General features: G+C 33.6%; 1 protein-coding gene, 1 long non-coding RNA gene and 1 pseudogene across 3 annotated transcripts in view; 2 read left to right on the top strand and 1 right to left on the bottom strand.

The window, feature by feature from the left end:
• LOC148596738 (uncharacterized) overlaps window positions 1-11338 on the bottom strand; it is a 31495-nt pseudogene extending 20157 nt beyond the window's left edge. Inside the window, exons 1-7 of the transcript XR_015918860.1 lie at window positions 10999-11338; window positions 10286-10430; window positions 9639-9714; window positions 7609-7744; window positions 6282-6404; window positions 4821-5024; window positions 4054-4176 (exon numbers count right to left, since the gene is read on the bottom strand). The product of XR_015918860.1 is annotated as an uncharacterized LOC148596738 (transcript). The remainder of the gene's footprint in view (window positions 1-4053; window positions 4177-4820; window positions 5025-6281; window positions 6405-7608; window positions 7745-9638; window positions 9715-10285; window positions 10431-10998) is intronic.
• A 1859-nt stretch (window positions 11339-13197) lies between these two features.
• LOC148596737 (uncharacterized) lies at window positions 13198-19295 on the top strand. The gene is made up of 3 exons (XM_088562827.1): window positions 13198-13295; window positions 18626-18822; window positions 19070-19295. The coding sequence occupies exons 2-3, from the start codon at window positions 18628-18630 to the stop codon at window positions 19277-19279; spliced, it is 405 nt and encodes a 134-aa protein (XP_088418953.1). The 5' UTR covers window positions 13198-13295; window positions 18626-18627; the 3' UTR covers window positions 19280-19295.
• Window positions 19296-20063: 768 nt separating this feature from the next.
• Window positions 20064-24465, top strand: LOC148596736 (uncharacterized). Its single transcript, XR_015918864.1, has 2 exons — window positions 20064-20337; window positions 23911-24465. It is a non-coding gene; the product is annotated as an uncharacterized LOC148596736 (long non-coding RNA).
• Window positions 24466-26981: the final 2516 nt, after the last annotated feature.

Genomic DNA, 26981 nt, shown 5'->3' with positions numbered 1-26981 from the left:
AGCAGCACACGACTTATTAGGCGTATCATTGGGCGTGGCATGTGTGTTTGTAAATTACTGCCCAATTCAATCATGTAAACAAACATGTATCATTCCGATGTGTATCAGCTGTTTTCATTCCTTTCAGTAGCGTGAATGAACTTCAAATTTATATTTAATATCTAATATAGACATTAAACATTATTTTTTAGAAAAACTATAATAAGCAATTGTTAACGAATGGAACAGTGTACATGTCCATGTGTGAATACTGTGACCTTATAGGTTATATACCCAACATATTGAGTATGACTTTATAGGTAGAACGGTACTATCTATTTCCCATATGCGACAATGGTGAATTTTTTGAAAAATTCACACCTTTAAAAGAATGACAGAGCTATAAACTGAAAACTGACTTTTTTCCAGTAATATCTTCATTTCTCTAACTAAAATTGCGATCAAAGTCATCGCAAAAAATTCTTTGGTATTTTAAGCAGATGATATTTGGGGTCAAAGTTCCCCACTTTTTCTTTGAATGGCACATAAATTTGAAAAATTCATAGGATTTATATAAAATGGTTTTCAAGAATAAAATGATTTTTTTTTAAAAGTATCATAATGTTACACAATTTGTCCAATCACAGTGTCCATAAGTATTTATCTGAGTAGGGTACACGAAAGGCCAACCTAAATTGAAGAGAAATAGATGGTTGATTGATTGTTGGGGTTCAACGTTTTTCGTATTACAACCCCAGCATTCCACCACATGGGGCAAGCGTCTTTTACAACAAGCTTAGCGCTATTTGAAATAGTACCGTTCTACCTATAAGTATGCAAGAATTAAAACAACATTTCATGTGTGTGGAAATGCGCTTTCTAAATCCAGGATCTTTCATTTGGTGTGATACATGCATAAAAACATGAAAACTGAATTTTTTTCAAAACTGAACATGAATTAATGATACAGTATTTTTTTATAGTTTTCGAAAATGACATTGCACAGCATGATTACGTTTAGGAAAATACATGTACATTTGTACTAGAATAAATTAAGCAAGTGTACATGTTATTGCTCTATATTCCTGCAAGTCTTTCAGTAAAACGAAAATAGACAAATGAATGGAAAAAAAATTCAATTTTGATAAAGAACATTTTAACATAGAAGTTGGGGTCAAAGTAGGTGATTTGTTTTTTGACAGTTTTAGATTTTTGATTATTTCATTATTTAATTGTCGGGAGTTGCTGTTATATATATAGTAATATACCATTTTATACACAAAAATATGAAGAAAACCCCTTGTCCGACCCCCCCCCCCCCATATAAAAGTGCTCCTCCCCCGCAATTAAAATCGGTAGGTTTTAAGAAGATGGGATTATTATGAGAATAATCACACTTCATAAAACAGAACACCAGCATGCATGCGTTGTACAGAAAATAGTTTGAAATCTGTATGTACTACATGCACATGCAACAGTGTACTATGTAACAGGGTGTTAGTACAGGTTTCATGTATTGAAACAGGTCGTTATGAAAATAAAGAGGTCAATGAACGAGTATATATACATGTATATGTTTTATATGTAATGATCAGATTGAGGATGAGAAACATGTTTTATTAGCTTGTCATCTATAGAAAAACCGGCACATGCCTAAACAAAGCTTAATTACTTATTTGTGATTATTTTCTATAAAATTTTAAATTTATGCATTAAATATCAATCTCTAATACATGTAACTGCACCCCTTCAAGTCTTTCGTGGTATAATCTACGTCCTTACTGCACTAAGGAATCCTTAGCAGTGTTTAGACGTACCGAAATTTTAAACGGTAATTATATACCTACATATTGAGTATGGTAACTATGCAAGAATTAAAACCACATTTGAAGTGTGGCAATGTGCATTTCTAAATCCAAGATTTCTATTTGATGTTATACATGTATGGCAACATTAAATCTTTTCAAAACTAAACACTAAATAATTTGTTTGATACTGAAATATGACTCAATTCCGATAGATCAGCACTGAATTATGTAAAACCTTTAAGACGTGCGACACATGATGAGTTGAGGACGAGATTTATTTCCTTATTCATTGTCCAATACTCAGACAGAAGAAACAAAATTTTTTAATGATATTCAAGTGACTTTCCATGATATATCTGACACTGAAAACTTGTGTGAGCTTCCATCCAACCATAACTTATATAAGCAGTGCAAACTTGCGGCAAACTTCATCACAGACAGTTATTGCATAAGAACTGTAATCTCTTGATAATTTAACTATCTTTTATTTTGTAATTTAAAGTTGAAAACGTAACACTCTTACAAAACATGTATTCAAGTTCGAATTTAAAGTCTCAGTTTTAAAAGGTATTTATAATTTCGACCTGATAGTGCTCCTACACTTTTTCCTTCGTTTAAAGTTCACAACCCTCCCCCTTTTTTATGACTTACGCCTTTTAGTTTCGCTCATTCTAATTTTATATCAACCATGCAGACAGCTTTGTTTTCATTTAAGTTCTGAAAGATGTGTGATTGTACAAAAGTATATCTTCTAACATGTACCTTAAAGACTTGATATTTAAATACAACCACGGGAAGCAAAGTTAAGGTGACGAAGAAATGTAATTAGAGCTATGGAAAGTCCCTAAGTATATGAAATATCACAATATACCATATAGTCTTAAAATATACATGTATATCATGGGCAGATGCAGGATCTAAGTTTAGGGGGTGGGGCTAAATAGAATTAAAGAAAATGTAGTGGCTAACATTTGTGAAAAATCAAGATTTTATGCAAAAAAAAAAGTTTTTTGTTTCAATTCTAGGGGGGGGGTGGGGGTGGGGGGCATACATCCGGCACGCCTGTCTTTGGATCAGCGCCTGTATAAATATGTCTCTGTCTATATATATATTTATATAATGTGGCCCTATGCTTGCAAGGAAGACACCTACAGATATTTTCTGTCTGATATTAAATAGTGCAATACACACACCAAGGATTTAATGTTTTTGCATAGCTAATTGTGTTGGGCTAAATTTATTACTATCATGCATTTTAATCATTGTAGGTCTATCTAGAGCTACATTTGTAAATATTTTAACAAAACTAAATAATCACAATTAGTATCTTAAGCAGATACTTGATAGAACCAGTTCTGGTAACTTAAACTAAAACGCACTTATTTGATAAATGTACAAGGTGGCAGGGTTCCTCAGAAAACCGCAAACAGATACTCAAATTAAAAAAAAGGTTATTAAAAAACCATTTTAAATTAAAGTGGGCTCAACGCAAGAATATAACTAATTAATCTTAATAATATTGTAACCTTTGTTTTGCAGATCTGGTAATATTTTTAAAAAGACCTGTAAGGTTTTATTATTGGTAGAGAGGGTGGCTTCTTTTATCTTTGCACGATTCGGCAGTCTCATGTTAAAAACAAAATCGATGTGACGCAAATTCAGTATACAAAATTAATTGACATTAAATAATTCAATTTGGACATTTCAAAACAGTACATGTTTCAGTAAATATATGGCCTACTAGTATCAGCAGTTTCAGGAAATTTCACTGTCAAACTGTGTGATGGACAGGATAAAGAAACTAGGAGGAGGAATGATTTAAATGTATTTAAGTATAAGTGTTTATAAGAATCAGGCAAAATGGGAAAAATCAGAAACAAGCATGTCAAAACCCTACCGATCTGACAATATAATATCACTCAAGGATACTTTTCCGATTTGAAACGATCATTATTTAATCTCTGCATCACTGGCTTTCCTCAGAAAATTTGTCAATAAAATGTTAGGAAAATGAGATTTTTGTCAGAATTATCTGCCCTTAAAATGTTTTCAGTGCACTTCAATGAATTTGTAACTCAATGGTCCAGTATGATATGGAAAATCTTGTCTGTTTTCCTTGATTCTCATGGTGAAAATAGAAAAATGTAAAAATGTAGAAACTACAACTATCAAAATGGTGGTATTTTTCATACTATGTTTCACCTACTACCTGATTCTTACAGAGACTGATACTTAAAATATAAAACAAATGAAAGCCCTATTATACCTACCCTTTTCATGACATGTGTCATGTGGACAATCATACAAGATAACAACAGACTGTTAGGTTTAGGTAAATCGTGGATCTTTTTGTGAAATCTTTCTGCTTTACTATTCCCACTCTTCAGAACTACAAGTATTTATACTTATAATACATACTAGTGTACAGAAAGTTTGTAAGTGAATATCAGTAGATAAAAAATATCTTAAAATTAGTCCTTGTTTTGTCAAGATGTATAGGAACGAACCCTTTATTACCTCGGTGGGTGTTTCTAGAAAAGCTGAGGACCCTCACTCTTCCGCTACACCTGTACCATGCTCCCTATTTTTAGTGGAGTCTGAGTTGCTCCTTTAATGTTGTTACTTTGTATGTATTATTTTAGTTACTTTATGTTCTTTGTTGTGTATGTCGGTTTTCCATGTCTGGTCTTTGTCCCTGGATTACATTCTTTTGATTACTATTAGAACCTTGGTTCCCTTGATTACTCTTGATAATTCATATTGTTTTGCCATTTTATTCAACTTACATGTGTTGAATTGTAGTATCATAATGTGATGCAAAATATACTTAAATGGATACAATTTAGAAATGTCATGCAAAAACAAGACATTAAAATAATTGAAATAGTAAAACACAACCCTCTATTGTCGCAAAATGCTAATAATAGACCTGTGACAATAATATGATTCAACTGAAAACACGAATGAAGAGACAAGGCCTTAAATATAAATCTGAACCCCAGTTAATAAATCAGAGAAATAAAAATTACTAACTTGAAGCCTCTTCAAATTTGGGCATGAGCCACGTTGTCAGAACATGTTCAGGTAATTCTCTAAGAAACTGCTTCAACAAGCTGGCAACAATGTTAGGTTCATGTTCCTCTAAAAATACTGGGAGCCCCTTGTTGTAACATTCCTTCAGCAGCTGGATTTTAGACTTTACTCCAGATATTCTGTATATACCCTCGCACGACAAACCTGAAACATAAGATTAGTGTAGTTCAGTCATCCGTGAACTTCCAAGGGTAAGCAAATTCATGGACAGGTGGTCTTTATAAACAGGTTAATTTTGCATAGGATGTACTACACAGGATTATTCAAATCATAGTCATTTGAGTCAGTTATTGGTGAATACAGGTGTTTGTATAATAAATATTGAAGTTGATTGGCTAAGTTTAGTTACTAATCATTTCCAATATGGAAACACTACAAGATATTATAGGGCAATACGACCTAGGGTAAGGGACACAACTCTTAGAAGTCATTGGAACGTTTGTATTCAGCATTTTACATCAATCTTATATAAGCATCTAATTAATTTGGATTCATTTTATTCTTCTTCAAACAAAAGCTTGAGAGGCTTTAGTGGAATTGAATATGATACAAACATATTACTGATTCCACGAGTTATGTCCCTTACCCTAGGTCTACATCCTTAAGTGTGTAGTACAATGTACTTTAACTTGACCAAGTTAAACAGGATGTCGATGCCAAAACTAGGCAGTGGGTTGCACATGATAAACTTTGTTTTCAAAATTTTTTCATCCATTTCATCTCATAAATGAATTCTTTCTCAAAGTTTAATATTGGTTTTCAGTTAACTTCAACAATTAAAGAGAAAAAAAATTACATAGAAAGCATTGAAATCCATTGAAAAAGGGAGATAAGTCTTTATTTTTGTGCAAAATTTGGTGGCTATGTAAGGGAATTTTAAATTTGATTACCATGCCATCCATTGTCTCATTAAAACATCTTTTTACTATTTGACATACATATGAAATAAAAATTACATTGCAAATTCAGAGAGATAAAATTTACCATATGCCAACCATATCAAAGGATCTGCCTGATTTTTACATGGACAGCCTCTTATATTATAAATATTAGGCTGAATTGTTCTTTTAAATACCACATTGAAGCAGCGATTGATGGACAGATGAATAAATTCAAATATATACACAAACTTATGAAGGTAGACCTAGAATAAGGGACACAACTCATACAAATCAGTGGAACGTTTGTATTCAGCATTTTACATAAATCTCATGCAAGCTTTAAATTTACTAAAAGTATCTTGGACTGATTTCATTTTGTTCCATTGGAAAGCTTGATGGGCTTTGGTAAAATTGAATACGATAAAAACACATCACTGATTTCAGGAGTTATTTCCCCTAACCTAGTTCTACCGCCTTAATTGCTGGGATATAACTTATATTACTGTAGTAACTAATATACCATGTTCTTCAATATAGTCGATACATTCCCTGAACATAACTGGCAGTTCTATTCCATCGTAACATTTATTTTGCGCCACGGCTATTGTCAGTGGAACTCCAAATACAGCTTTATCTAATTCCTCTGTAATTACAGTGAACAATTTTTGGGACTTGTTCTTAGGAGATAAAAATTACATAAAATGCACTTCAGATTTCAAAATTAAAGGAGATAATTCTGTAAATGACACTCAAATACAATAGAATCTATTGGATTTTCAATATTGATAACCTCCAAAAAGCACAAAGATTGGAATGAATAACTACACATTTCATTTTATAGACACATAAAACAACTTAATTTGAAAAATAAAAATATGTAGCCTTTTATGGTGGTGTATCAAATTTTTCAGATTTTGCACGATTCTTATTAAGACAGCTACTTATTACCTTAAAAATGTTTTTCTCTTAAATTGTTCTCTATTCAGAATTCAGTGTGCATTTTTTTACAATAAGAAAATTGGCTTACCTGGGTACATTATTCCTTTGAGGTATGAAAACTGACAATGTGAATGGTTTCCAATTCAAATTATCAAATTATTTTTTTTTCTATTCTCTGGACCTGAATGAATTTGCAACTTTATAATAGGGTTAATTTATTATCATATAGATATCAGTGTTTTATCGAATGTTCCCAGTGTAATTAATTTCAATAATTCACACTGTGAAATAAATTTGGTAATTTCACTCTCGTGCTTTCTCCCGCCAAAACGTCACAACTTTGATATAAATCCGCCAATCACAGAATTTAAAATTCATATTGAAACTATCGATAAATTATGAAGAAAATCTATATAATAAATAGGATAATCAATTGGTTATGGTGAATAACCAAAATATGATCACTCTTGCCGAGAATGCATTAAGATTAAAATTTAACCTGTGTATGGGACAAGTTCTGCTCACTCGTGAAATCTAGGCGTTCTTCGGCACTCGTGATAATATTTTGATAATTCACTCTTTCCAATTAATTATTCTACCATTAAGGTAAAATATCTACAAAGAATAATAATGCTTCACAAGGAAGACGTCACAAGGAAGACTTTCATGGAGGTTCCTGGAGGAATGTTCCCTTGAGGAACTATTACCAATATACCAACATCGTGTATGTGACCCTAGGGGAACTACTCACCATATTTCTCTTGGGAGAAGAATTGACTATATACAAGTATTTAATACCCTAAGGGAACAAGCAAAGAAACTTACCGCCACCAGCCATTTTTTATAGAACAGTATCTGAGTCAATCTACAACATGAAAACACTGCATACAAAGTAGTAAACTATTTACTGGTAGTGTCTGTAGTCTGTTCAACTTCTTGTTTTCCTTTCTTCTTGTCTTTTTTATGTTTCTTCTGCTCTTTTCCTTCCTTCTTCTTTTCTTTCTCACATTCTTTTTCTTCTCTTTTTACTTCTTTCTTTTCCTCCTAAAGTAAATTTTAACACATTCCATATTTTCAGGAATTATTGATTTATATAGAGAGGTCTATATGATATTTCAAAGTTTTTACACCTTTGCCACTCTCAGTACTAAATAAGGGGTACCACTCTTAGTACTAATTAATATCTTTACAAAGTAATATAGTACACAGTCAAAAACAGGAAGCAGGAATCAGCATGCCCCACCCTTGACTTTTATACTCCATCCTTAAATTTAGAAAACTGATATCAATATCAAATTTATAACCAAATATAAGTAATTACAATGGATGTAATGACATTTGTTTTACAGAAAATATAAGCTAAGACCATATAAATCAGATTTATGGACCTTTAAAATGTATGAAAAGTTTAGAGACTATGAATATGGAGCATAGGTTAATTAGTCCCACCCTTCAACTTTGATCTGCAGTGAACAACAAATGACAATCAAAGTCTAGATTTTGCATCAGGAAAACCCTCCAAACAAAATCTGATGGAAAAGAAGTCCCACTCACACCATGTAATAAAGAATATATGAAAATTTCATCAAGTTCCATTCAGTGGTTTAAGAATAAATGCTGATAAGAACTAGGGAAAGAGAAACACACTAATGAACAGCATGACCTCTATATACCTCATGCTTTTTAAATAACAAGAGGCTCCCAGAAGCCTGAATCACTCACCTGGTTGAATTTTGCATTTCAAGAGCAATAAATTAAACAAGAAGTTGTCCAGCAATTTTGACTCCAGAAAACTTTAATAGGACTTATCATAAGGATCATTTCAGTAAATGAAAGTCTAAATCTATCATAGCTTTCAAGACGCTGGCTGAAAACTGTAAACAAAACCTGCCAAGGGCAATAACTCTAATAAGAACATGTCTGACAAATTTCATGCCTAAAGACTTTTGTAGTCCTAAAAATAAGGATCATTTCAGCTATTGAAAGAATTTGGCAAAACCTAACGGTTTTGGAGACATATGCGAAAAACTACTGTCTGACCACTATGTTCTATTTTTAGTAAGAGAAGCCATATTTTTCGATGGATAAAAAAAACCACTTCAATTCTATGCAGGATATCCCAAGGAACACTTATGCCAAGTTTTGTTTCAATTGGTTAATTAGTGTCAGAGGAGAAGATTTTTTAAAGAAATAACATTAAAAATAGCCAAAAACCTTGAAAAAGGGCAATAACTCAACATGGCTTAATAGATTAAAGTGAAAATTTGACCCCAGATAGATCTCGTCATGCTTAAAACTTTTACTCCTTTCAAAATGGGCTAAACCTAACCATTTTGGAGATATATGCGAAAAACTATTGTCCGACCACTACATGTATGTGCTATTTTTAGTAATGACGGCCATGCTTTTCGACGGATCAAACATCCCCACATCAGTTCTATGAATAATACCCTAAGCAACATTCATACCAAGTTTGGTTCCAATTGGTCAAGTAGTGTCAGAGGAGAAGATTTTTGAAAGAAATAAAATTAAAAATAGCAAAAAAAGGCAATAACTCTAACGTGGCTGAACAGATTAAAATGAAAATTTGACTGCAAATAGATCTCATCATGCTGAACACTTTTACTCAGTCAGGATTGGGCTTAACCTAACCGTTTTGGAGATATATGCGAAAAACTATTGTCTGACCCCTATGTTCTAATTTTAGTAACGGCAGCCATGTTTTTTGACGGATCAAAAATCCCAACATCAGTTCTATGAATGATACCCTAGCAACATTCATACCAAGTTTGGTTCCAATTGGTCAAGTAGTTTCAGAGGAGAAGAGTTTAGAAAAATTGTTTACAACAACGACGGTCGACAGATGCAAAGTGATGGCAATAGCTCACCTGGCCTTCAGCCAGATGAGCTAATCATTAGTATAACAAATTAATCATACCTTCTCTTCTTTATCCTTGTCCTTTTTCTTTGTGGAGAATTTAAACCCTTTGGCTTTTTTAGACTTTGATGGGCTCCTGAAAAAGAAAAAAAAAAGAAACATAAGCGAGTAGCATCAGATCAATTTTACAACAAAATAATTTAAGTGTAAGTTTTTGTAAGAATCAGGCAAAATAAGAATAATCAGAAAGCAAGCGAACCAGTCTGACAATATGATTTCCCTCAAGGATGCCTTCTCTATATGAAAAGACCATTATTTGATATCTGCATCACAGGATATGCTCAGCAATTTTTCAATAGAATGTTAAAAAATGATGTTTTTGACAGAGTTATCTGCTCTTGAAATGTTCATATCCGGTGCATTTCAATGAAATTATAAATTTATTTTCCAATGTGATTTGGAAAATCTTGGCCTTTATTCTTGATGCTGATGGTGAAAATAGGCAAATAAAACTTTTGAAATGGTGTTTTTTTTCATGGCATGTTTTACCCACTGCCTGATTCTTACAGAGACTGACACATCACTATTTAGCCAAATCAGTGTGTCATTAGATTGTCAATGAGGAGTGTAGGGTTTGATCCTTGATAGAGTAAGGTAATTTTTTGTAAAGTGAATCATTCTATCTTGATATAAATGGAAATCCTTACTTGACATCCTCTGAGGTGACTAGGGACTCATCTGAGTCATCTTCATCGAACATAACATATCCCTTGTCTTTCTGTCCTTTCTTCCAATCTGTTTTCTTCCCAAGTAAGATCTTTCTCTTGTTCTGTTTGTCATAATCATCATCCCCTAAAAATACTACTAAAAAGTACTATTCCAAATTCAATGCAGGATGGAAGTCAAATTCATTAATTGAATTAAATGCCGTGCAAAGCAAAATGAAAGTTAATTTAATACAGATATCTTTGTTTATGTTATGTAAATATTGTTAATATAGATAAAATCATTAAATTCCTCTAAGTGTCAGCCAATCAAAAGGGTCATACCAACTATTCAAGAACTAACATGTACAGTAATAGGCATTTTTGTCTCAAGGAAGCACCCTTTATGCAAGGTTTTTCATAATTTTCACACACATTTGACTAGTTATGCCCAAACAAATGCTGATGAAACCCAGTTTTCATACCAAATCTCCTGCTGAAAAATGACAAATGAAGGAGTGACTTTATCACATTTATGTACTCCAGCAATGCTAGAGGTTGTCTGGCAAGCTATTTTCTGACTTAATGCCATCCTAACCTCTAGCATCTGACATGTTGAAAGCCACCGCAAATGTTAATACGCTCCCTTATGGTTGTATTATCAACTTGGTTCTGTATACTTATGGCAAGAAAAAGCATCAATATTCGGTTTGTACCTGCATTTTCAGGAGCTGAAAAACAGCATAATGGCAGCTTCATTTGCATATATTTGCAAACCAGTATCGGAAAATATTTGCTAGTTTCGATAATTAAATACAAATCGACTCATAGTTTTTCCAAGATAAGGTTGGCCTTATAGTCTGCAGTATAGTACCGAATGTTTACGAAAATTACGTCATCAATATTACCCATATTTATCGGGTCAAAAAAATTCGAAACGAAAACGAACCAAAATGAAACAAAAATAATTTATAAAAGAAAAGAGTTGAAACAAAATGATTCGATAAAATGAATCAAATCGTAATAAAATCATAATTAAACCATACTAAATGAAACAGAATGCAGCGAAACTTAATACAATAAAAGAAATTTTTTAAGACGTTTCGCAAATTTTAAGAACCATAATGTTAACCAGTGTTGGACAATTTAACCCAAAGACATTTCGTACCACAAAAATCAATAATTCTTTATGAATGCAAATAGACATATCTGACCATGACAATTAGTATAATGCTTTAGGGCAAATATAAATCATTACAAAATTTACCATACTTGAAGGTATAACATATCAAATAAGAGCTGACAAAAAAAATAGTTTTTATTAATGTTTCTTCGGGAGCATTAAAAGGTTTCACCTTCATCGTATTAAGCTAAACATGTGTTTTAAAATACCTAGTCTTTTATTTACATAGAAGAAGTTTAACCTACCAGAAATCGAACGATAAAAATCCTACATAAATGTTGAAAAAATTGAAAACATTTGTAATGAAGACAGCTGTCAAAATGACCAGCAATTATGAATTAGGTCACTAATTTTACTGAATACAATATATTTGTGACAAAATGTACTTAAAAGTTGGTAAAGGCAATTCGTTGTTTAATTTGATACGTTCGTTTCGCAAATTTTAAAATCTGTAATTTTATCAACCGGAATTACACACTCAAAAAGCTAAAAGCTAAATATCAAGTTTATTTTAACTGCTGCAGGGAACCAGGTGTGTTCACTAGATGGGGGCCCAGGGGCTGCAGCTCTCCCTCCGTAAAAATGGGATATGGGGATTTTTATAAGCCCAAGGGGAACACAGGGGGTAAAGGGGGTCTTTAATAAAACGGAGGGGAGTGTAGTGGTCCGGGGTTTAGGTTGCCCCAATAGGATGCAGCTTTGGGGAATCCCCGTCACTATTCCCGCCAAAAACCAGCCAGCCGAAACGAGCAGACGTTTCTCAGATATCTAGCAGTTCAGTCTGACTTCAGATTGATTGATTGATTGATTGATTGTTGGGGTTTAACGTCCGAGCAGCAATATTTCAGCTATATTCAGACGATGAACATGAAACAGATGATAAAATGAACATGAAATGATGATGAAATGAAAAACGGGATGGGACACAAGGACAGTAGGGTCGACAAATTTTGATTGCCACTAGCAAAAGGAAGGGATAGGTAAGGTCGGGCAATTTAGCCTCCTGTGGCGGAGCGCAAAGGTTCCTACTCCTATCGAATACCACAGCAGGGTTCTTTAACGTGCTAGGAACGTGGCATCTTTCCCAACACGGTGCACCACTATGGTTTGCGGTCAGGTTTTCCGTATTATAGCCTGACAACCCCTGCATGTAACACGCCAGGGGTATCCCATTCCACCACCTGGGGCACACATCCCAGTTGCTCTGTGGGCAGAGCGCCTAGCCCCCGGCTAGGTTTCTGAGCACTATTTAGTCGCCTTTTACGACAAGCTTAGCGCTGCTGCAGGCCTATTCTTTTGACACCCGGACCTGCACGGGGCGTCTGACTTCAGACGCATAGTAGCAAGATCAAGTTGCAGCCAGGAGTACACCGCATCAAACACATGGGCTTCATGAGTATTTTAGTAACATATATGCTAGGCTATGGGAACCTCGGAAAAAACCTAAAAGGAATTTACAAGTTGCCTACCACCTTTTTTCAAATTGATTTTTTTCTCGCCAGAAATCGCTATTTGACTAATTTCTGGTCGCCAAAATCGAGTTGATATATTCTATTTCTGTAATAAACCAACCCTACACTCTAAACTTCTCTTTGAACATCGATTTACCCAGTTTTTCCACCTGATTCCAGACGACGAACGACTACTATGACCGGAAGTGAAAGAAATACTCGGAAAATATCTCGATGCATCCAGTTCAAGAGAAGAACACCTTCGGTAAGTCCCGAAAGACAACTCCGCAGTAAATGATTTTGGTGGGGGAAATACGAAGTGAAAAAATACAGTGAAAAACTTTTAACAACATGCAATTGACTGTATAACAGTGTCTTGGTATGATTCTGTTAATTTTATAAAATGTAATGAAGTCATAAAAGATTTAATTAACAGAAGTAAACCATTGGGAAAAAAATATTGCACCTTTTCAAAACTTAAAAATACAAATACTTCTATGAAATAAATTATAGCAAATATATCCTGCTACCTAAGGCCGAATATGAAATATTATGTATCCTTCTTATCCATAATTGTTAAACTTATCACTTATTCATATTTTTATTGCTCCTACCCCCCCTCCCCCCCCCCCCCACACACACACACATAAAGACAGTAAAAAGTCCTTCTCTAAGGCCATATAAAATTCACTTTTATATTTTTATATTCTTATCTTATGTTAATCCACAGAAGGTGATGCAAGCATACATGTACATGCATGTATACATAGAACCAGAGCTGCTTACCCTTATGGATTAGCTGACTCCATATATTTCCCTACTGGAGTTAATGTGATGAAATTGTCTATTTTCTGAAAACACCCTTGTAAATTGTATCATCCATACTAGAACTGTGTTATTGATCAACCTGCATTATGGTTTTCTTTCTGTGTAGGAGACAAGTTGCGTGTAGTTGTTGAAGGAGTGGGTGTAAATACTGTAAATTCAGAAATTTTTTGTGAGTTTTCATTAATTTGAAAAATGTGACTGGGCACGAATCAGAATAGTTAGAACTAGCATTCTAAATTCAAGTCCATAATATTCAATGTATGGTTCTGTGGAATTGCCTTATTTTTTAATCGCATTTGCTTCCATCATTCAAGAATTGTAATAAGTGCTCACAAAAAATTCTGAAATTACAGTATTTAGGCAATTTTTTTTTTCTGACGTGTAATAAAATTCATATATAATTAAGGACAGAAGACTTTTTTTTTCTGATATGTTATGACAGATCAAGATTTATTTTTTCAAAACCTACAAACCTTACTTGCTTCAGAATCAAATGACTGTCACAGCTGATTAATCTTGTTTCTTTTTTTATTTACAGCTGTAGTGTACATGTATTGCTGAAGCTACATGTATAAATTTAAACAGTTAAATTTAAATTCATAACATCTGGACAGTAACATTGTGAATTCCAAAAGAACATTTCTCTTTCACTACTGTCACCGCACCGCTAATATTCCTTTACTTTGTTGAATGTTGAGCAAATTGTGCTTATTTTACATGTATGTATCAAACACCATAGTAGAAGTTTTTAGTGTTTTGGTTTTTCAACTACTTCTGCCTTAGTACCTGGACTTGAAATACTTTAGCAACTCAGCAGTTATTTCTAGGATAATAGAGTATGCTTTCCCTACCAATTCGCCGGGTCCATGCTCACAATTTTTTTGTGGATTCTGGGTTACTCCTTTTTTTTTTCTATACATGTACATTTCATGTTCTTTTTTGTTGTGTGTGTTTATTTTTCTTAGTCTTATAAACATGTCATTATTCCTAGATTACATGTACATGTATATTGCAACATAATGGTTAAAATAAAAGGAAATTCAAACATACATGTACATGTATATAAATTTGGTGTTAAAAGATCATGTCACATTTTAGAAGTGTGCCAGTTTGTGTAACATTCAGGTATGTTTTCAATTTACTGTAAATTATATGAAACACCTACATGTATATGTAGATTAATGGACTCAAACTGTTTAACATCCTGAATAATCAAATGTAAAGCTACTATATGTACAATGTACATGTAGTTGACTTTTTTAGTTTTTACATTTTTAATTCAAAATTCAAGTTCCATTTGTACATGCACATGTATCAACCTTCTGGTCAAATCTGCCAGTCAAAGTTATACATGTACATGTACAGTGTACATGTATAAGCCACAATTATTGAAATCAATTCTGCAGAAAACAACTAACCACAATCACTTCTCAGTGTTCTCCTCATAAGTTTTAAATAGCACAGTGCTTACTGGCATAGCACAGCTCTTTCTGCCTTACTCCAAAATTATAGCACAGTGCCCATAGTGCATTCTAACTAAATTAATTACTGATTAGCATAGTGCTAAGAAATCATAGTGCTGCAAAGTACATTGCTATAATGGCCTGGGGAGAACGCTGTTTCTTTGATAAGCTGTAGATTATGGCATAGTCCTGCGGAAGCCCATATTTTCTGGTGACCTACATTTTATACTTCCAGAGACATATACCAGACAAGACAGGTTTATTTTGCGAACTCAGACACAATTAAGTGCTACAAGAGGAATATACATGTATGAACAAGTATATAAAAATGTGGCAAAAGTAAGAAAGAAAGCAGCTTAAATGACAACACACACATGTATGTCAAAATCATGAAAACATTTTTTTCGAATTTCCTTTATAAATATACATAACCTTATAATAACTTGGATTATACATGTACATGTATTTACTGATCAGTAACACAGTTACTTATTGTTCCTATAAGTAAAAAGATAATGACATTCGGACATTTCCAACTTTTTTTAGAATTACACAAATAGCATTGCCTATCCTGATATAGTACATTATGCCAGCATAAGTAGTATCAGAATACAACTGTGCATCGACATTTCAAATGCCAAAGTCTTAGAATTATTGTACATACATGTACATGTACGTGCATGAATGTACATGCATAATACATTAATACTCCTTTTGTACATGTAGGTCTGGTTTTCGTTTTTAGGACAGGAAAAATAAAAAAAAACAAAGGTATGAAAAAAATATAGTGTGGATCCTTCTTAGACTAGTAAGGGAAATATACAAGGTACAAAGAAATTGTAGTATTTTCATTGATAATTTAAATCGGAGGGGAAAAATGATATTCAGTTATTTATGCAGAAATTTCTTTGTAAGAAATATATGTATGTGGCTGTTTGCTGGCTGCAGGCTTTGATTCAAAACATGGAATTGTACATGTAAACAGTATATTAGTACATGTACTGGTATATAATTTTAAGTTATCAATTGAATTACATGTATGGAATGTACATTGTATGCCAGACACCCCCAATCTCCCCCCTCCATCCCTCTACAGTTTGTCCTAAGATTGGAATAGACCTACACACATCTTTTACTTCATACATGCACACCTCTCTTAGTGTCTCTCATTTTGATTTTGAAATGGACCTGGCAGATTTTGAAAAAAAACTGTAGCCGTAATTAATGAAACATGAAAGTACAATTTCTGTCCTTCTGTATACCACCTAGAATACACACAAATCCTCAGACACATGTATGCAAATTAATATTTCAACAGACTTCAAAAGCCAAAACGGCAAAAGGTGTTAAATACATGTATAACTATATGTTCTGCTCCTGCATAATATGCTTCTCTGATGTTATCATGAAAAACTGTGTTGACATATGTGTACAGTAGTATTGGTCCTAGTGCTACATCTTGGGAGATGATGAATTGAGCGACATTTTGCATTTTTTTACTTTGAGTGACATGATCTTTTCAGCGACAAAACACATATAAATTGAGCGACTTTTTATTTTTTAAATTCAGTGACATTTACCTGAGAAAAATACTTATTACCTCTTCCGTTAGTCAGTGTCCCCTGCTCACCACGGGGAGGTGAAAGTAGGATTTTGAGCAGGATATAGTGTTTGTTTATTGTTCACTGAAACTACATAATTTATATAAAATACTTTACAATTGTTAAAAATAATGTACTATTAAAAACTTCTATGTACACAATCGTTATAAATTGATGACCGGCTGAGACTTGTATGCCATAAGTTTAACGAACTCAAGTCTTGAGATATCGCCTGCTCTGTACTGTTCCTGGAATTCACGCATCTGCTGCACATTTGACTTTTCGTTAATAGTCAAAAGCATTGGTCGCATAGAAGCTCTTATCTTAAGACTGTTGTATGTCTGGATAAGTTTGACCTTCTCCAAAAAATCATAGATGTTCGGATGATGGCTATAAAACATTTCACTAAACTGCTTGTGAAAAGACTCGCATCCGATTGTTGTTCTTTTAACATCAAGTCTTGGTTCTGACCAAATCATCGGAGGATAACGTGAGGTTGCCTCTGTATAGTTATGCACAATATAATCTGCAAATTTTGTAGCACGTGGATCTTCAGGTGTATTTGAGCAAATATCAAAGGCCATGCACTCCTCAATTTCAACGTGTGGACCGTTTATGTGAATTTTATGTACATCTGTATTTAATCAATTAAATAATATGTCGCTGAATTTATATGCCGTTTTTATATTTTGTATTGATTTGATGTCGCTCAAATGATATACGGAATTACTCAAAAAGCGTCGCTCAAAAGATAGTCGCTGAAAAGACAATGTCGCTCAATTTATAAGCACCCCTACATCTTATATTGCTACATTGTATGTACTGATGAGTATGACATGTTTAAAGTATAAAATATTGAATTGAATTGATATAATACAAATGTACATGTACTTGTCTGGTAGTGAGAAAAAAAAAATTGTTTGAGAACATTCACAAAACTAATAACATAAAGCACTTGAATTAAATCATATAAATCATGTTTGTGACCAAAAATAACCAAATAAGAACTTAGTTTTTGAAAATAAAAAAATGCATATGGTAAAACTGTAATGACAGTTTCAAAGTTTCTAAAAGAAGACAAAAACTTTACAATGTCTTATAGCAGCATGATTTTTATACCTTTACATGTTTGTTCATGATTCTAAATACTTTGGAAAGTTTCATTATCATATTCTGTATGATTATAAAGAGTTTCGCTCAAATTATGGTACAAGTACATGTAGCTTACACTTAAATTTTAGTATAGACTTTTATTATAGTATAGGCTATGCAAAATAAGGTAAGGCAGGAACAGTTTTGAGCTTAAACTTTGTGCAACATGCTTCATATAAGAATTTCTGTCTCAGTTTTTAGGGTTGTACCAAGTTTTCCCACTTATGATGAAAGCAGCAAAGTAATCAAAAAAGGGTAATTGAAATTATATTTTTTTTGGGGGGGAAAAATAATTTTTTTGAAGATTTTTTATCCTTTATTGATTTTTTTTATAACAGATTCATGCCTGCATTATACTATTATATCAGATTTTCAGATATTGTTCATGGTTATCGACATGTTTTTTTCTTTAGATTTGGAGAACTATTTAAAATTAGATTTCTCTTTAAAAAAAAGCCTGTTTTTTTCAATTAGGTTTCCGATGAACTCTAAATGACTTTCAAATGAATGTCAAAGACTATTATTGTTCCTACTTGCCTAAAATTTTATATAATTTTAGTGCTGCAGTCATCTCATGTTGTACTCCATGTAGCTCTTCATGAACTTTTTTTAGCCAAAATCATTTATTGCACATCATCAGACTGTGGTTTCCATTTTTTTTTCAGATATGACAACTACTGAAACTGATACCCACCATGAAAAAGATAAACTTCCAGAAGCCCTGTGGCGACTTAGTAAGGAAAAGTTGAAGATTGCTGATAACAGAGCTTCTAAAATCAAGTACCCAAGAAGTGTTGATTATACTCCAGCTGATCACTTCACCAGACAATGGACTCTTAGAACCATGCATAGAAAACAGCAGGTAAAGTTGAACTTTGTCAAATGTCAAAACTGTCCTTGCAATTTTGCATTGTAAATCTTACCGGACAATGTTGCAATTTGATACTTATTCTATCGTTTACTAAAATACCTTGTTGCATGATGTTAATAAGTTCTGGCAATATATATTTATATTAATGTTCCTTTAAAGAAACATTCTTAAAGACTTAACAGAAAGTCTCCCATGAAATTTTTCATAATGATGCATGTATTTTTACTTATATTTTCAGTTTATCACAAAGAATGTAGCAGCATGGTGCTTGAGAGATTTACTTGGCAAAGAACAGGAGTCAACACTGTTCAATTTGTTTGGTGTGATCAGAACACTGGTTCAGCCAAACATTAGTAGAGAAGAACTGCCTTCATTAATTAGAGACACAAGTACTGCAATGACCTTACTAGAACGAGATTTCCCATTGACATTACAGATAACAAGATAGTGTAAGCATTCACACAGCACGGACTGTCACATCTAAGGAAAACAGGAACGGTGGTTCCACTTGTGTTTCAAAAGCATCCCAATTCTAATATATCATAAATAAAGTATGTAAAAATTATATTTTAGAAGTAAAGTTATGCACTTTTCAAGTTTTCTGTAAGTAAAAGTATTTTCTGGATTCTTAGCTTTTGATTTATATAAATTTAAGGTTAAAACTATAAATTCATAAAAATTACACCCATTCTTAAGTTGATTTCTTAAAAATGTAATCCATGAATACTGGAATCAATTTTGGGGTTTCCGGTACATGTATTTCAGACCCAATCACATAATAGCTGAAACAAAAAATATTGCCCCATTCCTGTGATATAATAAGTTACCCTATGCTTGTGCTGTAATATGCCAAGCTTGATAATTTCAAAACAGTCTATCATTTGAGGATTCAAAACAACAAAACATATCTGTGGTAATAGACTTTATGCCAGTGTGGTATGTAAATACATGTACTACATTGCTATGGTATGAAAATAAATGTAAGAAGATTCATACAAAACATTGCTATAGTAATGTAATTACATGTGTGGTAATTCATAGTTCATGCACAGCTTTTCAGTGGTATGTAACACACATCTATTGATTCATACACAACATTGCTTTGGTATTTGGTATTGTAAATGCATGTATGGCAATTCATACACAGTAGGTGTATTAAAAAATAAATGGAAAAAAAATGTTTTAATGCATGTTTTTCTTTAGAAATTGGAATACAAACTTGTACAGGCCTATTGTGTTTTTTTTTAAATACTGGTACATACATGTATAAAGTATGTACATGTACACATATTCTATTGCCAATGGCAAGTAATTATAATGAAAATACTCTAATTTAAATTACAGAACTTGACTACACATTTGCTGCATCATATTCCTGAAGGTTTCAGGGACTTTGGGCCTTTATATGATTGTTAGCTGTATCCTCTGAAGAGGGCCAATAGTTGGATAGCAAGACAAATTCTTCGTCATGGACACGAAGAAGCATCAGTAATGCAGACATACAGTGTATGTAAATGTTCTTCAGTATATCTACATTACTTTAAACAAACTTATACTCCCATTTATGGAAAACAGACCAGTATATTTGTATCATGATAGGGGTAAATGGATTTTTATTTCTTATTTTATTCTACAGCTTTCGTGGCAAACCTTAATATATATAATTGAGATATGACATTTGAAGTAATATGATCTGCATAATACATAGTTGGATGTTATTTCAATACCAACGATGAAGCTTCAGTAATTTTTTTCTGACAGTTAATTTGTCAACTATACTTATTGATCTCGTGTCTGTCTGTCTGTCGCTTGTTAGGTTATTATACCTCTATTGCTCTTGTTAGTTTGTCAAGTATGTACAGTGATCTCATGTGTGTCTGTCTGTCCGTCACACTTTATGTTATAATACCTCTATGGCTGTCGTTTATTTTGTCAATTATGTATAGTGATCTCATGTGTGTCTGTCTGTCTGTCACACTTTATGTTATAATACCTCTATGGCTTTCCTTAATTTGTCAAGTATGCATAGTGATCTCGTGTCTGTCTCTCTGTCGCACGTCAGGTTATTGTACCTCTATGGCTCTTGTTAATTTGTCAAGTATGCATAGTGATCTTGTGTGTGTGTGTGTGTGTCTGTCACACGTTAGGTTATTATACCTGTATGGCTCTTGTTATTTTGTCGAGAATGTATAGTGATCTCGTGTCTGTCTGTCTGTCGGATGTTATGTTATTATACCTCCATGGCTCCTGTTAATTTGATAAGTATGCATAGTGATCTCCTGTCTGTCTGTCTGTCGCACGTCAGGTTATTGTACCTCTATGGCCCTTGTTAATTTGTCAAGAATGTATGGTGATCTTGTGTCTGTTGTGTCTGTCTGTCTGTCTGTCACACTTGATGTTATTTTACCTTATACCTCTATGGCTCTTCCTAATTTGTCAACTATGTATAGTGATCTCGTGTCTGTCTGTCGGATGTTAGGTGATTATACCTCTAAGGCTCTTGTTAACTTGTCAAGTATGTATAGTGATTTCCTGCCTGTCTGCCTGTCACACTTGATGTTATTATACCTTTATGGTTCATGATAATTTGTCAAGTATGTATAGAGACCTAGTGTCTGTCTGTCTGTCACACGTCCCCGTGGATGTTGGGGTGTCAAAAGAATAGGCCTGCAGCAGCGCTAAGCTTGTCGTAAAAGGCGACTAAATAGTGCTCAGAAACCTATTGCGGGGCCAGGGGCTCTGCCCACAGAGCAACTGGGATGTGTGCCCCAGTTGGTGGAATGGGGTACCCCTGGCGTGTTACATGCTGGGGTTGTCAGGCTATAATACAGAAAACCTGACTGCAAACCACAGTGGTGCACCATGCTGGGAAAGAGACCACGTTCCTTGCACGTAAAAGAACCCTGAAGTGGTATTCGATAGGGGTAGGAACCTTTGTGCTCCGCCACAGAAGGCTAAATTGCCCGACTTTACCCATCCCTCCCCTTTTTCTAGTGGCAATCAAAATTTGTTGACTTTATTATCCTTGTGTCCCATCCAATTTTTCATTTCATCATCATTTCATGTTCATTTTATCATTTATTTCATGTTCATCATCTGAATATAGCTGAAATATTGCTGCTTGGATGTTAAACCCCAAAAATCAATCAATCAATCAGTGTGTCACTCGTTAGGGTATTATACCTCTATGGCCCTTGTTAATTTGTCAATTATGTATAGTGATCTCGTGTCTGTCTGTCTGATGTTAGGTTATTATACCTCTATGGCCCTTGTTAATTTGTCAATTACGTATAGTGATCTTGTGTCTGTCTGTCTGTCTGTTGTACACTAGGTGACTATACCTCTACGGCCCTTGTTAATTTGTAAAGTATGTATAGTAATCATGTGTCTGTCTGTTGCACGTTAGGTTATTATACCTCTTTGGCTCCTGTTAGTTTGTCAAGTATGTATAGTGATCTTGTGTCTGTCTGTCTGTCCGTCTCACATTAGGTTATTGTACCTCTATGGCTGTTGTTAATTTGTTAAGTATGTATAGTGATCTCGTGTCTGTCTGTCTGTTTCACGTTAGGCTATTATACCTCTATGGCTCTTGTTAATTTGTCAGGTATGTATAGTGATCTCGTGTCTGTCTGTCTGTTTCACGTTAGATTATTATACCTCTATTCTCTTGTTAATTTGTCAACTATGTATAGTGATCTCGTGTCTGTCTGTCTGTCACACTTAATGTTTGTAGGTTGATTTTATACATTTGATTAATTGGTCAAGTGTGAACTGTGATATCATGGCAGTCTGTCTGTCTGTTACATGTTAGGTTTGGAGGTTGTTTTTATACATTTGATTAATTGGTCAAGTGTGAACTGTGATATCATGGCAGTCTGTCTGTCTGTCTGTCACACTTAAAATTTGAAGGTAGTTTTTATACATCTTGTTAATTAGTCATGTGCATCTCATGTTTGGAGGTTGTTTTTATACATTAGGTTGTTTGGTCATGTGTATAAAATGATCTCATGTCAGTCTGTCTGTTTGTCTGTCACACTTAAAGTTTGAAGGTAGTTTTTATACATCTTGTTAATTAGTCATGTGCATCTCATGTTAGTCTGTCTGTCTGTGTTACATTGAGTTTGGAGGTAGTATTTCTGTCTCTTGTTAATTAGTTTAGTGTATTAACAGAATTTAGACTTCAAAATTAGTTCCTTATAGACAGTTGTTTGGTACAATTAAACAGATATTATGATATTTATACCCCATGCAACCAAGTTGTGAAGGGTATGATATTTTTGACCTGTCAGTCCATCATCAGTTTTCCAGACTTTTTTTCTAAACACTTGCAGATATTAAGCTGATTTTTGGTATGTGAGACTACCATCATGATAAACAGATTTTGTTTAGGTTTTGTTCTGCTGATTTTTACCGAAATTACTTGCCTTGGACTGTACAAATTCTCAAAAATAAAAGTTTTTGGGACTTTTTTTTCTAAACGCTTAGATAGTGAGCTGATATTTGGTATGTAACTCTACTATGATGAGTATCTAAAAGTTTTTTTTTTCTGCTCCGCTGACTTATACCAAAATAACAGGCCTTAGAATTAGCAATTCCTTTTAAATCAACAGTTTTTAGGACTTTTTTTCTCAATGTTCTCAGATATTGAGCTGATGTTTGGTATGTGAGTTTACAATGTATCATGATGAGTTACAGATCAAGTTTATGTTATGTTGAGATTTGCTATGAACTAAGGCCTCTGAACTTTCTTTTTTTCAAATACTGTTAATTTGAGAGTCATATTTGTGTATGTGTTGGGTATATTAGTACGCTCACTAAGGTTCTTTATATTAAAACGTGTCTGTTATAGACAGGTATTCAGGTTATTCAGGCTCAGTTAAGACAGGTTTAAGTATTCTGTTGTAGATATAAGAATTAAAATTTCATCGTAATTTATTAGTGTTCTGTGTTAAATATTAAGGTCATTAGTTCACTTATAACAGATTAGTGTTTAGTATTAGATATTCAGGTCATTCGTTCACTTGTTACATATTTTAGGCATGGAAGTACAGCGTTCTTATTCTTGTTCTTCTTTTTCAGGACATTTATATATCTAATGGTGTTGAAGTTTATGGAATCAAAGTCTGCTTTCATCTCAATTGTTTCATGTTCATTTTGACTGTGTATATATCATCTTCCAGTACTATGTGCATGGGGCTGTTTGAGATTATGGCATTTCATCATCATCAGTAGATTCAGCAACTGGGGACCTACCATAGAATTTCTTTTCTTCAATCTTCCAGAATGGATTTCAACTCTCCCATATTAAAGACAAATGTAACACCAGCTTGACCTCTTGAGTATTCTAAAATATATTTAGACCCTTCTTTTTTTAGACCAGCCTAACCCTCTTTTTTTTAGATCAAACTAACCCTCTTTTTTTAAGACCAGCCTAACCTTTTTTCAGACCAGCCTTTCCCTCTCTTATGAAGACCAACCTAACCCTCCCTTTTTTAAGACCAGAATAACCCTCTTTTTTTATGACAAGCTTTAAGCTGCTTAAGGCACAAACTGAACTGATGAAGGAATGTCACAATATTTATTTATCTATGAGCATTATTTTATTAATATTAAATAGTGAGAAATCTATCAAAACATATATATTTCAAATTTAAAATTGGCTCGGTTAAAACTAGTATCTCTGGTTCGTTTTCTAAGGATCCAAAATGTACATTTACACTGACATAATGATCTTTAAAAGTGTTTGGTTTAGACAGGTTTCAGTGTATATGAAACCATCTTAGTTTTGTGTCAAAGAAACTTTTTTTAAATGTGAAGTTAAAACTTTCTTGAATTACCTCCCTTAGACCATTTTTTAGCTTCACTCAAATTCTCTTTTAATATTTATAATGATTATATTTGAAAACTTCTTGTACAACCCAAAGAAAATTTAAGCCCAACACTGTATCCAGGTTATGCACTGAATCTTTTTTAATACTGAAAGGAAAGGGGGTGGGGTCGGATAATTTGGAGAAAAGTAATTTTCCAAATTTTAGCTATTTTTTTCTCTTCTTTTTTCTCAAGCATTGACAGAAAAAAAATTATGAATCAATATTTCCCTATTACTTTACAATGGAAATTTACAAATATTAAATGATGGCCTTGTTAATTGCCCTTTTTTTTCAACCCGAGATCTTGATATTGGCGGGTCAGTCAATATCAATCAAGGGCTGATAACAAGGGCAATATTAAAATGGCTGTACATATACTGTTTATCACATACACGTTTTTACCAGTAATGGATTATTTATCAATTTTTCCTTTTTTGGACAGAAAATTATAAAAGACTAGCAGATAAATGATATGGTCCATTCTATTATGTTTTTACTGCATTTGAGTTTTCTCTGTGTTTATAGCAGAATCACTCTTCATTATGACAGGTGATTATTGTTTATCACCAATTCAGCATAAAACGAAGAAAGAAGGAGTGCGTAGAATAATAAAAAACTGAAAAATTGAATTGTGCCTCAACGAGGTATAAAAAGTAGTCAAAAATACAAAAATTCTTCAGTATATTTCTTGGCGACAAAAAGATTCGGAAATGGGAGTTATAAGGGTACCTGAAAATCATAGTTTGGTTGAGTAATGGGGGTGGAGGTGCACAGGGGTTATATCAGTTCACATGCTATAGGTCCATGTTCCTTGTACCAATTGTTAGGCACATACCATTTTTGTACTGATGGGGAAGGCTTGGTTTGTTACGAATAAAAAAAAGATTACTCCAAATTTTAGCCAAAAGTATTTTACTCAGTCATTTATTGAAAAAAAATATTAATATTGTTTAATATTTCCACCATCCCATAACAATGTAGATATTCAAGTACAATTTTTAACTACGGCTGCTGCTGAAAAAAGAAATACTTTTCGTGCCTGGGCAAAAATTAACTCAACATTAAATCCAAGCCCCCTTCAAAAAGAAAATGGTTTGTGTCTTACTTTCATATTAAGCAAAAGAAATGCTTCTCAGGACAATGCTTGATTAGAATGTAGAGGTCTAATCATGAACAGTTGGGCCAAAATTTTACACGCCTCTCAAGCTTGATACAGATCTCAATTTTAATAGCTATTAGACAGGTAAAGAACTTGACCAAAGTCCGTTTTGCCCTTTATTCCTCAGTAAGCACAACCCCCACAATTAATCCAAGCCTTTCTTTTAAGGATGGGTATGTCATCTTGAGGTACATTTATAAGATCCATTCATCTTTTCTCAAGCTGTTATCTGCAAAACAGGAAAATGTTTGTTTCTGATCTCTCATTGGTAATCAGTTCAAGTTAAAACCCCTAAAATCAATCCCAGGCTTTCTTTAGTGGTTTAATTTCATGAAGATCCATACACTCAATTTATACTCAAGTTATTGTTCAAACATGAAATATCTACAGACGACAATAACAAAACTGACCACGGCATGATACCATTATTCCACTTCAGTCAACAATGACGAAACTGACCACATCATGGTACCATTATTCCACCACAGACAACAATGACGAAATTGACTATAGCATGATACCATTATTCCACCGCAGACAACAATGACAAAACTGACAACAGCATGATAACATTATTACACCACAGACCTCAATGATGAACTGACGACAGTATGGTACCATTATTCGACCACAGACAACAATGAAGAAACTGACTATAGCTTAAACCATTATTCCACCGCAGAGAACAATGACGAAACTGACAACATCATGATACCATTATTCCACCAGACGACAATGACGAAACTGACGCCAGCATGATACCATTATTCCACCACAGAAGACAATGACAAAACTGATGACATCATGATACCAGTACTCGACTGCTGACGACAGCGTGATACAATTATTTCATCGCAGGCAACAATGACGAAACTGAAGACAGCGTGGTACCATTATTTCACTGCAGTCAACAATGATGAAACTGACTATAAAATGATACCATTATTCGACAGAAGACAACAATAACGAACTGACTAGAGCATGAGACTATTATTCCACCGCAGTTAATTATCTGTTTCAAACTTTTCTAGTGTAAAATGTTGTTATACTAGTGAAACTGAAAGAAACCCTCTTTAATAAGGTCTCCAACATGGACCTCTTTAGTAGATACAATCAGGAAG

This window comes from Perna viridis, chromosome 15 (genome assembly GCF_037379345.1).
Source record: "Perna viridis isolate PV_CMFRI_1.1 ecotype Kerala chromosome 15, ASM3737934v1, whole genome shotgun sequence".
Lineage (NCBI taxonomy): Eukaryota > Metazoa > Mollusca > Bivalvia > Mytilida > Mytilidae > Perna > Perna viridis.
This window is presented reverse-complemented; position numbering and strand designations above follow the sequence as displayed.

What these genes read in the sequence shown, in the direction of transcription:
- LOC148596737 (XM_088562827.1), top strand. Translation starts at nt 18,628, where the DNA reads ATGACAACTACTGAAACTGATACCCACCATGAAAAAGATAAACTTCCA. An exon ending in CCATGCATAGAAAACAGCAG is followed by an intron (nt 18,823 to 19,069) that starts GTAAAGTTGAAC and finishes TTATATTTTCAG; the next exon opens with TTTATCACAAAGAATGTAGC.